Source organism: Theropithecus gelada, chromosome 13, assembly GCF_003255815.1.
Source record: "Theropithecus gelada isolate Dixy chromosome 13, Tgel_1.0, whole genome shotgun sequence".
Classification (NCBI taxonomy): Eukaryota; Metazoa; Chordata; class Mammalia; order Primates; family Cercopithecidae; genus Theropithecus; species Theropithecus gelada.
This window is the reverse complement of record NC_037681.1, coordinates 64,734,944-64,750,887: the sequence shown is the minus strand read 5'-3', so window position 1 is coordinate 64,750,887 and position 15,944 is coordinate 64,734,944. Positions and strand designations below refer to the sequence as shown.

General features: G+C 44.4%; 1 protein-coding gene and 1 pseudogene across 3 annotated transcripts in view; both read right to left on the bottom strand.

The window, feature by feature from the left end:
- The window catches only part of SLC3A1 (solute carrier family 3 member 1), a 45,548-nt gene extending 41,479 nt beyond the window's left edge, over nucleotides 1-4,069 (bottom strand). For 2 of the 3 annotated variants that reach the window (XR_003115368.1, XM_025354827.1), the window contains exon 1: nucleotides 3,562-4,069. Coding sequence is in view for 2 of the 3 variants with exons in the window: in XM_025354827.1 (XP_025210612.1) it covers nucleotides 3,562-3,991 (430 nt within the window). In the remaining variant the exon portion in view is untranslated. The remainder of the gene's footprint in view (nucleotides 1-3,561) is intronic. The other variant, XM_025354828.1, reaches the window with a different exon arrangement.
- A 3,430-nt stretch (nucleotides 4,070-7,499) lies between these two features.
- LOC112605121 lies at nucleotides 7,500-8,048 on the bottom strand (annotated as a pseudogene).
- Nucleotides 8,049-15,944: the final 7,896 nt, after the last annotated feature.

Genomic DNA, 15,944 nt, shown 5'->3' with positions numbered 1-15,944 from the left:
AGTCTGGGTAACATGATAAAACACTGTCTTCAAATAAAAAAAAAAAATAATAATATGTATATATTTTTATACTGATTATGTGTTGAAATGATACATTGGATTAAACAGAACATATTAAAATCAATTTCACCTGCTTCTTTTTTCCTTTTTTTAATGTGGCTACTACAGAATTTACAATTTCTTATATGACTCCCATTGTGTTTCTTTTGGGTGGTGTTGGTCTCGGAAGCGTCTGCAGGCAGGGGTGGCATGACGACGAGACTGGAGAAGAGCTAAGGAAGAGCTGCAGAAAGTGCTTTAAGGGCATCAGGGCATTAGCCCCTGGCCCCCAGGGGCAGAGGAAGCTGATGACCCCTGAGGGTAAGGACAGACAAGGCCCAGGATGGTGCGGGCAAGAGGGATCAGAGTGAAGGGCTTCCAGGCACAGCAAAGGAAAGGAGGGAGCAAGCATAGACAGGGCATGTCTAAAAAAGGGTGAGAAGCCTGGACACAGTGGCTCATGCCTGTAATTCCAACACTTAGGGAGGCTGAGACAGGTGGATCACTTGAGGTCAAGAGTTCAAGACCAGCCTGACCAACATGGTGAAACCCCATCCCAACTAAAAAATACAAAAATTAGCTGGGGACGGTGGTGCATGCCTGTAATCCTAGCTACCTGGGAGGCTGAGGCAGGAGAATTGCTTGAACGTGGGAGGCAGAGGTTGCAGTGAGGTGAGATTATGCCACTGCACTCCAGCCTGGGTGACAGAGTGAGATTCCATCTCAAATAATAATAATAATAAATATAAATAAATAAGTAAATACATCAATTAATTTTAAAAGGTGATAAATGTTGTCAGCGCCCGGGGTCTGAGAAGGAGTGTAACCGCAACACGGAAGGTAAGTCTGTGCCAGTATTTGAGGAGTCTTTGTTTCCACTCTCAGACTGCCTTTGAACTTGCCACATTTGGACTGTTTCCCTTATTCACTTATATAGGAAGCCAGGAATTTATACAGAAGAGAATTTTAGGCTTAGCTGAGAAGACATGTGGAAATGAAACTTTGTATTTGGAACTTCGTAGGATAATGAGCAGATAATGTGTTTTCTCCTTCTAGTTCAGAGTCCTAAATGCATATTCAGCAACTTGAGTCTAGTATTCAATCTCCAGTAACTTTCTGTATAATCCTGATGTGGCTTCCTAGAATCAAACTGTCAAAGGCCACACAGCAGGCTGAAGGTCACTAATTCCAAAGCACAGTCATTCCACACCTAGGATCTGGGCTCTTCCCCTATAACAGGCTGCTTTTTTTTTTTTGAAACGGAGTCTCGCTCTGTCGCTCAGACTGGAGTGCAATGGTGCAATCTCTGCTCACTGCAACCTCTGCCTCCCGGGTTCACGCCATTCTCCTGCCGCAGTCTCCCGAGTAGCTGGGACTCAACAGGCAACAAAAGAGTTTTGATCTAAGCCAGCACAGCAACACAATATATCTTATGATGAGGCACAAAGGAACATGAGGATGAAAACAAAGTGGCTAGAGAGAGAAAGTAAACAAGGGATCCCACCCCACACTTCAGGGAGAGAGAGGGCAATCAGTAAAACCAGACTCAAAACTGGAATGGGATCTTCATCATAACAACAACGAAATCCTCTCAACCTCAAAGACAAATGCCTATGGATTGCAGGAAGTAAAACATTTCTCCAAGAACAGGTATTGGAAATGGCAAACGTCAGAGCTGATTAGAAACCACCGTGTTTATAGGAATGTTGGACCTATCTAGAAGGAGATTATTAGGAAGGCAGGGCCAGGAAGTGGTAAGTGTATCTCTGGATTTAGGGCTTTAGGTCTATTCAGTCAGAACATTGCTTTTGCTGTGTGCAAAAGGCAGCAGGTAATAGGTCATGTGTCGGGGAAAGGGAGTCACTCAAGGCAGGATTAAAGGATGCTAGAAACACATCCAAAGCCAAAGAGTCTGGGGTGGGGAGCCCATGGTCTGATTAGGGAGGCTAAAGAAAGAGTAATGAAGGCAATGGGTTTGAGCTGCACCGTGAAGGATGGATACACTCTTCTTCAATGAGTGACAATGCAGGACAATTTTTTAAAAGAGAATGATACAGCCGGATGTGGTGACTCACGCCTGTAATTCCAGAACTTTGGGAGGCTGAGGCAGGCAAATCACCTGAGGTCAGGAGTTCAAGACCAGCCTGACCAACATGGAGAACCCTCGTCTCTATTAAAAATACAAAATTAGCCAGGCATGGTGGCGCATGCCTGTAATCCCAGCTACTCAGGAGGCTGAGCCAGGAGTATTGCTTGAACCCAGGAGACGGAGGTTGCAGTGAGCTGAGATCATGCTATTGCACTCCAGCCTGGGCAACAAGAGTGAAACTCTGTCTCAAAGAGAGAGAGAGAGAGAGAGAGAGAGAGAGAGAGAGAGAAAATGAGACCAGTGTGAAAAAGAAAATCCTTCTACTAGTGATTAAGGAAAGTTGCAGGTTTCAAGAGTTCATTTGTAACATTTTAAAGATACATTAAGCCCATTTCTACTTTCCACATTCATATCATCCTGTTTTGTTTTCTTCAAACCAATTACCACTGTAAAACATTAGTTTGTTAGTTTCCTAATTTGTTTCGTATTGTTGCCTTGAACTAGAGTGACCATACTAACCAATTTGCTCAGAAGTTCCCAGTGTATGCCTGCCATCTGGCATAATTTTACCCTTAGGTATGTTCTGGTTTGAGCAATGTATTGTAAGGATGTTTTACATATAACCCCCTCCCCAAGAAATTATTAACTTAGCTTTTTTAAAAAATAATTTTTCACTTTTTTTTTTTTTTTTTGGAGATAGGGTCTCCCTATGTTGCCTAAGCTGGCTGGCTGAAAGGTCCTAGACTCAAGCAATCCTCCCACCTCAGCCTGCCAAGTAGCTGCAACTACAGTCATGTACCACTACCCCTGGTTAATTCTTTACTTCAGTTTCATACTAATATGGACATGGTTTTAAACAATCCTTAATTCAAGTAATGACAAATGCATACTGCTACACCTTTTCTCCTTTCCTTCCCTTTTTTAGAATTTAAATTTTAAGACTCAGCCTATACTTTTTACAGATATAACTTGATTTTTAAAAAAAATATTATTTATGCTCTATTCACTAATAAACTCCCAGCCACACAGCCAAACTAGCCACATCGTATACTGGGAAAGCAATTCCCAACTGCCACCCTGACCTATTCAACTATAAAGTTCCCAGAAACAGGACATAGATTTTAGAAGGAAGGCTGCTCTATGTAAGAAGTTAGAATTGACGACTGAACAACTATATGTACTTAGTGGGCAATAAATTAAACAACTCATTTGGCTCAAAGGCCTTCAGCAAATAGCCTTTCGGCTAGTAAAAGAACTGCTGGGTTCTGCTGAGTGATTTTCTAAGAATATCACAAACAAGGAGCAACTTGGCATGACCATTCATAATGGAATGTGCTTACTGAACAACCCAGGCATAATTTGGTTCCGAGGAACGAAAGAACCATAAACCCATCTTTCCTGGCACCCACCCTGAACAATCTCTGGGCATGTACCTTTCAGATCTCCGTTCCCATCCTTGTTACTGTCCTTGAAAGACCTCGGGTAGATCTGGTACATGGGCCCCTCCTGCCACCAGTCTAGGCACTTTGGAGAGAGGACAATGATGGCTACGGTGGCCGCGATGAGCACCAGGACAAAAGCCACGGCGAGCCAGAAGAGGATCTCCCGGGGTATGCGGTAGCGGGCCTGGCCAGAGAACTGGAACAGAACCTCCTTGGGCATCCCCGCGTAGGGCTGGACGCCCTTGAAGTCCGGCTCCTGGGAGCCAAGGATGCTCGTGGTGCTGTGCTGCAGGTTGTCTGCTGAGCTACCTGTATCCGGGGTCTGCTCCAGAATGTCTTCATTATGGACAAACCCGTTGTTTGTCTGGCATCCCTTCATATTCATCCCGATGGAGTCTCTCTTGCTTTTATCTTCAGCCATGTCTCACTGACTTATGCCTTCAGAGTGCCTTACTCCAGTAAGGGAGGTAGAAGAGTGGCTTGCTGAATGCTTGGTCTTGTTAATGAACTTTGTGTGGTTTATAAATAAACCTGGCTGGACAAAGTCCAGCCAAGGAAGAAAGGGTAAAAGTACAGAGGTTTAAAAAAAAAAAAAAATCTCGGGACGGGCGTGGTGGTTCACGCCTGTAATCCCAGCACTTTGGGAGGCTGAGGCGGGCAGATCACCCGACGGCAGGAGCTGGAGACTAGCCTGGCCAACATGGCCAAACCCCGGCTCTACTAAAGGTACAAAACAGCCGGGCATGGTGGCGCATGCCTGTAATCCCAGCTACTCGGGAGGCTGAGGCAGGAGAATTGCTTGAACCCGGGAGGTGGAGGTTGCGGTGAGTGGAGATCATGCCATTGCACTCCAGCCTGGGCAACAGGAGTGAAACTCGGTCTCAAAAAAAAAAAAAAAAAAAAAAAAAGGCTGGGCATGGCGGCGCGTGCTGTAATTCCAGCTACTTGGGAGGCTGAGGCAGGAGAATCACTTGAATCCAAGAGGCAGAGGTTGCAATGAGCTGAGATAGCACCACTGCACTCCAGCTTGGGTGATGGGAGTGAGACTCTGTCTCCAATAAATAAATAAAGGACTGAAATTCTGACACATGCTGCAACATAGATGAACTTTGAGGACATTATGCTAAGTGAAATAAGCCAGACACAAAAGAACAAGCATGATTTCACCTAGATGAGGTATCTAGAGTAGTCGGATTCATAGCAACAGAAAATAGAAAGGGGGTTACTGGAGGTTGGAGGAAGGGGATAATGGGGAGTTACTGTTCATTGAGCAGAGAATTTCAGTTTGGGATGATGAAAAGTATTCTGGAGATGGATGGTGGTGATGGTTGCATAACAGTATAAATGTACTTAATGCCACTGAAATGTTATATATGTTTTACCACAACTTTTTTTTTAAAGCTTAAAGCTTTCTCTATTTAGCCAGGCATAAGAAAAATGACTTTGGGGGGAAATTATTTTTCTTATACGTGGTTAAATAGAGGAAGTGGGAAGATAGCTTGAGCCCAGGAGTTGGAGACCAGCCTGGACAATATAGTAAGACCTCATCTCTACCAAAAAAAAAAAAACATTTAAAATTAGCTGAGCGTGGTGGTGCACCCATGTAGTCCCAGTTACTCAGGAGGCAGGCTGATGTACGAGAATCACTTGAGTACAGGAGGCAGAGGTTGCAGTGATCTGAGATCACGCCACTGTACTCCAGCCTGGGTGACAGAGCAAGATTCTGTCTCAACAACAACAAAATTGAATGTCATGATTTAAGATGTCCCTTTCATCAGGAGCACATACAGCTCTATGAATCATTTGATCTGATAATGAGATTTTTTTTCTTTTAAATGATTATAGTTATCTGGGGCCCTAATCTTAGTGCTTCTTTTGTGGAGTGGCTTAGAAGCACTATATAGTATAGAGGTATAGAGGAAGGAGCTACTTAATCTTGGACAAATTATATTTAAAAATGAGTAAATCCCAATACTTGGCTCATTGAATGCACTCAGTGATACCTCTCATTATTTTTAATTATGCCCACTGAATATTTTTTATTTTTTGAGAAGGAGTTTCACTCTTATTGCCCAGGCTGGAGTGCAATGGCCTGATCTCAGCTCACCCGCAACCTCTGCCTCCCAGGTTCAACCAATTCTCCTGCCTCAGCCTGCTGTGTAGCTGGAATTACAGGTGCCCGCCAACATGCCCAGCTAATTTTTTGTATTTTTAGTAGAGACAGGTTTCACTAAGTTGGCCAGACTGCTCTGGAACTCCTGACCGCAGGTGATCAACCCGCCTCGGCCTCCCAAAGTGCTGGGATTATAGGCGTGGGTCACCGCACCTGGCACCAAATCATTTTCTAACAAAGAGCAGCCAGTAAAGTCAAGCTGCAGACATAGACAAGCAAACTGGGAGCTTGCACAGGTGGATGCCACAGGAAAGAACTACCTGGGCCTAGACATGTTCAAAATGGCGGCTCCATCTCCCCTTCTCTGCCAGCCACGTGTACAGTAAGGAGCAGACAAGATGGCCTCAGCGGAGGGGAGAGTTCATTTGCATAATAGGATTAGGGTGGGGCCACCAGCCTTCCATGTGTGCTATGTAAATGTCACACCTGACCCAAAAAACCTGTGAGCCCTACCTAAATCTGACATGGCCTCCTCAAGCTGGACTATCAAATCTGGCATGTCCACCACCAGCTGACCTTTTCCTCTTGGAAGTCCCTTCTTTCTCACTAAAGAGAGAGCTATTTTCCTTTCTCTTTCTACTTCTTTTGCTATTAAACATCTGCTCCTGGCCAGGCACAGTGGCTCAGGCCTAGTAATCCCAGCACTTTAGGAGGCCAAGGCGGGTAGATCACCTGAGGTCAGGAGTTGGGGACAAGCCTGACCAACATGAAGAAACCCCGTCTCTACTTAAAAATACAAAATTAGCTGGGCGGGGAGGGTTGTGCCTGTAATCCCAGCTACTCAGGAGGCTAAGGCAGGATTGCTTGAGCCCAGGAGGTCAAGACTGCAGCCCAGGAGGTCAAGACTGCAGTGAGCTGTGATCACCCTACTGCACTCCAGCCTAGGTGACAGAGTGAGTGAGGCTCAAAACAAAAAAAGAATATACACCATACTTTATAAGTGGGCATGTGAGATTTTTTTCGTTTGTTTTTGGCTATTATAAATAAAACTGCTACAAGCAATCACGTACAACTCTTTCTAAGAATATAGCTTCCTTTTCTCTTAGGAACCAACTAGCAGTGAAATAGCTGGATAATATGGTAAGTGTATAGTTAATTTTTAAGAAACTGCCAAACTGTTTTGGTAAGTAGTTGTATTGAGGCAGGAGAATAGGGTTTGAAGGCAGGGAACGTAAGGCTGTTTCACTCAGCGTTCCTAGAACTAAACTGAAAGGAAAACCCTAATTTTCCATGCCTAAATCACAAAAACCAGAGGCTACTCCCTTTACAAATCCCCCACCTTTTCTGCCAGGCATGGGAAATTGACTGTCAGCAACCAATCAGACTGATTGCGGGTGAAGTCTTCCTTTGCAACTTTGTAACTTCACTCCAGCCTCTGAATGGTTGCTGTCCACAACCAATCAGACTGATTGTGGGCCGAGTCTTCGTTTGCATAGAAGTGTAACTTTGTAACTTCACCCTAGCCTCTGATTGGTTGCTTTCTGCAACCAATCATATGTTTGCACAGGAGTGTAACTTTTATAACCACGTCATCCTCTGGTTGGCTGCTTTCTGCAACCTAACAGACTGATTGTGGGCTACCACTTCATTTACCTGAGGTGAGCATGAAGTGGCCAATGGGAAACTTCTAGAGGGTATTTGGACCGGGGAAGATTCTGTATCGGGGCCCTTGAGCCGCTGCTCGGCCTGCCCCCACGCTGTGGAGTGTACTTTCGTTTTCAATAAATCCCTGATTTCGTGTTTTTTTTTTTTTTTTTTTTACACCAGTTATCAAATGATCCTTTATTGAAATATTTTCCTTTGTGCTTAACTGACTGGGCATTCCACAGCACCACTGTTGATGTCATCTATGATGTCATGAGGGTGGCGCCATCAACATTACAACCCACAGAGTGGGCAGGCCCCAGGATCTCTTTAATGGTTCCAGAGAGTTCTCTGGCTAAGGATCGGTGCCGCATCTGACGAGCAATGTTGACGATCTCATCAAAAGTGATATTCCCACTGTGTTTAATGTTTTTCTGTTTCTTTCTGTCTCTTGGTGGTTCCTTGAGGGCTTTGATGATCAGGGCAGAGGCAGAAGGTATCACCTCAATCTGGGCCTGTCTGTCCTGAATGGTGAGTTTCACTGTAATCCTCAGGCCCTTTGTCACCTGTTGCCTTGGCAATGTCATCACCAACTTTTTTTGGAGACAGACCCAGGGGGCCGATCTTGGGGGCCAGGGCAGTAGTGGCACCGACTTCACCTCCGGTACACGACTTTGATCTCATTGGGGTCGAACTTCGGCGGCATGGTGGAGGCGGCTGGTGTCGGATGAACCCGGATTTGGGACGACGAAGAAAGTTACATCTTGGCCTCCTCCGAGCCGAAAGCGACAGCTGCTTTCGTTCTTTTGTTGCTTCATTCTTTCTTTGCTGGGCGTTTTGTCCAATTCTTTGTTCAAAACGCCAAGAATCTGGACAATTTGCAGCCATGACCCTCTACCAGTGACAGTATCATTTTGTGTCGCCTTCATTGGCCTATGAGAGTGTGAATTCTTCCACATTCTGGCCAGCACATGGTCTGTTGTCTGTTTAATTTCAGTGATTCTAGTTAGTAGGTAGTGATGTCTCATTATGGTTTTAATTTGTACTTCTCTAAAGACTAATGGTGTTGAGCATCTTTTCATGTGCTTATTTGCCATCCATATGTCTTCCTTGGTGGACCTGATGCTGGCAGCCAGCTGGGTGGGGAGTGGGGCTGGGGGCGTCTCTGTTCTCAATACCTGTATTGCTTCAATGTAGTCTCCATGTTGGCTACTGTGGGCGTCTTCATAGCATGCTGGCTTGGTACCAAATGTTAAGTGTCCCAGTTGAGACAGCAGGCAAGGCAGAAATGATATCCTTTTTGTGACCTAGCCTCAGAACTTACATAGCTTGTTTTTGACTGTACTTTATGTGCCAAGCCCAGAGACAGTGTGTGAAGGGACTAAGAAGTTACAAGGCAAAGGGCATAGATACAGGAGGCTACAAATTGGGCTATTCATGCAATTATCTGTTGTGTATTTTTTATTGTAGTAGAAACACATAAAATTTATCATCTTAATCATTTTTAAGTATACAGTTCAGAGTGTTAAGTATATTCACATTGCTGTGAAACCAATCTCCAGAACTTTTTCATCTTGCAATCTGAAACTGTATATATCCTTTAAACAACACCCCCTTGCCTCCCCTCAGCCCAGGGTAACCAACATTCTACTTTGTTTCCATGAATTGACCATTGTAGATATATAAGTGCAATCCTATAGCATTTGTCTTTTTGTGATTGGCTTATTTCACTTAGCACAATGTCTTCAAGGTTCATATATGTAGCATGTGACAGGATTTCTTTCCTTTTTATTTTTTTTTAATAAACAAGATCTTGCTCTGTTGCCCAGGCTGGAGGGCAGTGGCACAATCATAGCTCGCTGTAGCTTTGAACTCCTGGGCTCAAGCAATCCTCCTGCCTCAGCCTCCTAAGTAGCTGGGACTACAGGCATGCACCACCACATCCAGCTAATTTTTATTTTTGGTAGAGATGGGGGTCTCACTATATTGCCCAGGCTGGTCTCAAACTCCTGGCCTCAGGCAATCCTCCTGCCTTGGCCTCCCAAAGTGCTAGGATCACAGGCATGAGCCACTGTGTCTGGCCTTTCCTTTTCAAGGCTGGATAATATTCCATTGTATGTATATACTACATTTTGTTTATCCATTCATCAGTCAAACACTTGGTTTGCTTCCATCTTTTGGCAATTGTGAATAACACTGCTATGAACATGAGTGTGCAAATATTTCTTTGAGACCCTGCTTTCAATTCTTTTGGATATATATTCAAAAGTGAGATTGCTGTGCCATATGGTAGTTCTATTTTTAATTTTTTGAGGACTGTTCATACTGTTTTCTATAGCAGTTACCCCATTTTACAATCCCACTAACAGTGCATGGGGGCTTCAACTTTGCAACATCCTCATCAACACTTGTTATTTTCTGTTTTGTTTTGTTTTGTATTTTGATAGTAGCCATCCCAATGAGTGTGAGGTGATGGCTCAATGTGGTTTTGACTTGCATTTCTCTAATGAAACTGGTGATGTTGAGCATCTTTTCATGTGTCCTCATTGGCTATTTGGATATCATCTTTGGAGAAATGTCTGTTCAAGTCCTTTGCCCATCTTTTTATCAGGCTATTGGATATTTTGTTGCTGAGTTGTAAAAATGCTTTCATTTATATTTCCAAGAGGCACTGGTACAGCCTGAGCTGAAAGCTTCAGCCTGATGACAAGCAAGTGTTTCTGTGTATCTCAGACCCAAGTTTGTGACAATCACAGCTAGGGGATTTCAGTGGCCATTTCAACTTCTTCCTGGTGGCCAACCCTCCAGGCTTGACAAATCAACACAAAACACACCCAAACAGAAAAGCATAATCTGATCCTTACATGACGTCATTGGCCAACAATGTAAGTGAATTCACGGTGTAATGGGCTGGTTTATAAAGGATCTTACCCATAGGGTGTCTCAGCTCTTTACTGCTTAAACATTTAGTTCTCAAAAAGAATCCAGAATCACAAAAGAAACAATGACACATTATATCTGGTCTTTAACAAAGTTCTATTGAAAAAATCACCCAACAGCTAAATGCCACATTTAATGCCCTGTGACAAATATTTCTAATTCAGACACATGAGCTGTTCTGGAAAACTTCTAATTAGGAGCATGGATAGACATTGTACTGCCACGAATAGTCTCACTGCAAATTCAAAGAGCATAAATTACACAGTCACATGTTACTTTCAAAATGCTGCCAGTCATCTGAGAACACTGTGTGTTAGAACTTCATCGGGACACAAACATTATTCTCTGCCATCTTACAGCTGGGGAAATGTGGTTCTTGGATGCGGAGTGAATTCCTCAATTCCCAGGCCAGTCCAGTATCCCTGGGAGAGGCCGTATGACTCTCTGACCTTTAATGGTCACTCTCATGGCAAGGCCTGACAAAAGGCCAGCAAAGACTCAGCATGGCTATGGGTGCTGGGTCAGGGACTCTGAGTTCACATATCAGAGAAACGCATGCCAATATAGGTTGGAAAGACACAAAATGTGTCATACCTTTAGGAATTTGCTTTACCTACATCTAGGCTTGTGTGTAAAACCATTCTGAATGTGTGTCTTTAAAATAAAACCCACTGACCCTACACAATCTGTCAGACTATTAACCTCAAAACACTCATTTCATACTTCTAAAGCTATCAATGGCTTCTCATTATAAAGAGAACAAATGCCAATATCTTAGCTTAGAAGTCTAAGCTACAGTTTATGCTCAAAATATATTTCCAATCTTATTGCTTTCTTAGTATTTCCAAATCAGGCTCTGTGCTCCAGCCGGTCTGTGCTGCTGAGGGGTCCCTCACTACAGAACGTGAGCACCTCATTCTGGACATTTTCTCCCTCCTGTCTTTGAGGCCCAGCTCCAGCCTCCATCCCCCTACCACCAACATCAGTCCAGCAGACACTGATCCAGCCCAGTCTGAGTCATATATTTGTACAATCATCCTTATAATAGTAGCTTTTTTCTTTCTTTCTTTCTTTTTTGAGACAGGGTCTCACTCTGTCACCCAGGCTGGAGAGCAGTGGCATGATCTCGGCTCACTGCAACCTCTGCCTCCGAGTTCAAGCAATTCTCCTGCCTCGGCCTCTGAGTAGCTGGGACTACAGGCGCACACCACCACGCCCAGTTAATTTTTTTGTAGTTTTAGTAGAGACGGGGTTTCACCATATTGCCTAGGCTGGTGTCAAACTCCTGACCTCAGGTGATCTGCCTGCCTAGGCCTCCCAAAGTGCTGGGATTACAGGCGTAAGCCACTGCGACTGGCATGGTAACTGTTTTTTTTGTTTGTTTGTTTGTTTTTTTGAGACGGAGTCTCTCTCTGTCACCCAGGCTGGAGTGCAATGGCACAATCTTGGCTCACTGCAACCTCCGCCTCCCGGGTTCGAGCGATTCTTCTGCCTCAGCCTCCTGAGTAGCTGCAACTAAAGGCGCCAGCCACCATGCTCGGCTAATTTTTGTATTTTCAGTAGAGATGGGGTTTCACCATATTGGCCAGGCTGGTCTTGAACTCCTGATCTCATGATCTGCCCGCCTTGGCCTCCCTAAGTGCTGGGATTACAGGTGTGAGCCACTGCGCCCAGCGGTAGCTATTTTAATATATGATTTTGTTCTGTCTTCCCACCCTAGGCACTGTGAGTTGTACCTGTTGCCACAGTGAATAGTTCAGAGCTTTGCCCATGGTCACAGAATCTGGTTGAGGAAAGGATCTTGAGGTTCCAGGTTCTTCTCAAAGGACTTCTCAAACTGTAATGTGCATATGATTTTCCTGGAGATTTTGTTAAAACACAGGTTTTGATTCAGTAGATTTTGGGTGGAGCCTGGGATTCTGCATTTCTGACCACCTCCCAGGTGACATCAGTGCTGTGGTCCCTAGACTGCACTTGCATGAGGTTGCAAACATAAAAACCTGCAGGATTGGGATGGCACACTCACATGAATGAAGCAGGCAGGGTGAGATGCAGTAGAAAATGGTGGGGATGATGGCAAACTAGAGGCTCATGCCATGCCCACAGGGCCACAGCCACTGTGCTCCAGCAACATGTGGGCTCAAGATGGCCAGATCTAATTTTTCTAGGGAAGCTGCAAATCTGTATTAACAAGTAAAATTCCACACATTTTAAATGTTGCCAATTCACTCAAATCCACGTTTGATTTAAAGGACCTTTTGTGTGATGGAATAATACTCCGAGTCTTTGCTCTTCTGAGGTTATAACTGTCTTTCTATACCAGGGTTTATTTATACAACAGCATTCTTCAAACAGCAACAAAAAAAATTAATTACAAAAAAAATCTGTGGCTTTATCAATAGTCAACCTGCTAGTTTGTGTGTTCTTTTTTTTTTTTTTTTTTGAGACAGAGTCTCACTGGAATGCAACGGCATGATCTTAGCTCACTGCAACCCATGCCTCCCGGGTTCAAGCGATTCTCCTGCCTCAGCCTCCCGAGTAGTTGGGATTACAGGTGCCCACCACCATGCCCGGCTAATTTTTGTATTTTTTAGTAGAGACGGGATTTCACCATGTTGGTCAGGCTGGTCTCGAACTCCTGATCTCAGGTGAGCCACCCGCCTCAGCCTCCCAAAGTGCTGGGATTACAGGCGTGAGCCACCACGCCCAGCCAGTTTGTGCATTCAATTAGAACAATGGTTCCCAAATTTTGGGATTTCATAGGCAAGGAAAATTCCCAAAAAAGTCCAACAATATTTTAGAAGCCAAAGTAGGGTGCCTACATCTTATTTCGCTCAATAAAGATATTTACAAATAATTTGGCTGGGTGTGATGGCTCACACCTGTAATCCCAGCACTTTGGGAGCCTGAGGCGGGTGGATCAGTTGAGGTCAGGAGTTCGAGACCAGCCTGGCCAACATGGTGAAACCCTGTCTGTATTAAAAAATACAAAAATTGGCCAGGCATGGTGGCTCACACCTCCCAGCAATTTGGGAGGCCAAGGCAGGTAGATCACTTGAGGTCGGGAGTTCAAGACCAGTCTGACCAACATGGAGAAACTCCATCTCTACTAAAAATATAAAATTAGCTGGGCATGGTGGCACATGCCTGTAATCCAAGCTACTTGGGAGGCTGAGGCAGGAGAATCGCTTGAACCTAGGAGGCAGAGGTCATGGTGAGTTGAGATCGTGCCATTGCACTCTCCAGCCTGGGCAACAAGAGCGAAACTCTGTCTCAAAAATAATAATAATAATAATAATTTAAATACACACACACACACACACACACACACACACAAATTAGCTGGGCGCAGTGGCTCACACTTGTAATCCCAGCACTTTGGGAGGCCAAGGCGGGCAGATCACCTGAGGTCAGGAGTTCAAGACCAGCCTGGTCAACATGGTGAAACCCCATTTCTACTAAAAATACAAAAACTAGTCAGGCATGGTAGCAGGTGCTTGTTGTCCCAGACACTTGGGAGGCTGAGGCAGGAGAATCACTTAAGCCCGGGAGGCAGAGGTTGCAGTGAGCCGAGATTGCTCCACTGCACTCCAGCCTGGGTGACAAGAGTGAAACTCTATCTCAAAAAAAAAATTAGCCAGGTGTGGTACCGTACATCTATAATCTCAGCTACTTGCAGCTACTTGGGAGACTGAGGCAAGAGAATCGCTTGAACCTGGGAGGTGGAGGTTGCAGTGAGCTGAGATCATGCCACTGCACTCCAGCCTGGGCAACAGAGCGAGAGTCCGTCTCAAAAAAAAAAAAAAAAAAAGGCTGGGCATGGTGGCTCATGCCTGTAATCCCAGCACTTTGGGAGACCAAAGCGGGAGGATCACAAGGTCAGGAGTTCGAGACCAGCCTGGCCAACATGGTGAAACACCATCTCTACCAAAAATACAAAAATTACCTGGACGTGGTGGCACACGCCTGTAGTCCCAGCTACTTGGGAGGCTGAGGCATGAGAATCACTTGAACCCGGGAAGCAGAGGTGCAGTGAGCCGACATCGTGCCAATGCACTCCAGCCTGGGCGACAAAAGCAAGACTCCATCTCTAAAATAATAATAATAATAAATAAATAAGGGTGAGAAATGTTGGCGCACAGGGTCTGAGAAAGAGTACAGCTGCAACACAGAAGGTAAGTTTGTGCCAATATTTGAGGAGTCTTTTTTTCCACTCTCAGACTGCTTTTGAACTTGCTAAATTTGGACTTTTTCCCCTGTTCTCTTATATAGGAATCTAGGAATTTATATAGAAGAGAATTCTAGGCCTGGCTTAGAAGACATGTGAAAATGAAATTTTGTATTTGGAACACTGTAAGCTAATAGGCAGCCTGGGTGACAGAGCGAGACTCTGTCTCAAAAAAACAATAACAATAAAAATAAAATAAAATAAAAATAATATCTCATCTCCTCCCAGTATCTTATTTTGTGAAGGACATTATAAAACATGCAGAAAAAAATATAATCTTACATCAAAGGATAGCTCTTTTAAGTAGAATAAATGGTAGCTTTATGGAAAATCTACATTTTCTTTTTTTCTTTTTTTTAAGAAAGACTCTGGCTCTGTCTCCCAGGCCGGGAGTGGCTCAGTCTTGGCTCACTGCAACCTCTACCTCCTGGACTCAACCCATCAGTCTCCCCAGTAGCTGGGACTACAGGAGCACACCACCATGCCTGGCTAATTTTTGTATTTTTGTAGAGATGGGATTTCGCCATGTTGGCCAGGCTGGTCTTGAACTCCAGAGGTCAAGGAATCCACCCACCTCCCAGAGTGCTGGGATTTCAGGCGTGAGTCACCACACATGGCAGGCCTTACTTTTCTAATTGTATGATGGACATGTGCAAACTTTGACCCAAGTTCTGGTTTTGGGGAACCATTGATTATCAGAGCCATCCTATTGACAGGTAAGAAAAAGTGGGACCAGAAAGATTCCATGACCTGCTCGGAGTCTCATGCTTTCAGGGCATAGCCTAGTGCTCCCTGTGCTCTCGCTGATGGAGTTATAATTTCATGATAATTCATCTTCACTCAGCATGTTGAAATAGGAAAGTACAGGTTTTGAGCCAGATTGACATGGGTATGAATCTCAGATCAGCAACTTCCGAGCTTTGTAGTCTTAGATAAGTTACTCAGTCTCTTTATTTTTTTTCATCTGTTACTTACTTTATTTTTATTTATTTTTATTTTTTGAGATGGATTTTTGCTCTTGTTGCCCAGGATGGTGTGCAATGGCCTGGTCTCAGCTCACTGCAACCTCTGCCTCCTGGGTTCAAGTGATTCTCCTACCACAGCCTCCCAAGTAGCTGGGATTACAGGTGCACGCCACCACGCCTGGCTTAGTTTTGTATTTTTAGTAGAGATGGGGTTTCACCATGTTGGCCAGGCTGGTCTCAAACTCCTGACCTCAGGTGATTCGCCTGCCTTGGTCTCCCAAAGCGCTGGGATTACAGGCATTAGCCACCATGTCTGGCCTGTTACACTTATTTTATAAGGTTGTTATGAAGATTAAATAAAATACCACATAAAACTACCTCCCAGTGGTAACGGGCTCCTCTTGTAAAAATTGGTCAGCTCCCTCACCAGCAAAGAGTGTTGCATAGCAAGGCCTATATCATGGATAAAAGTTGTCATTGTTAA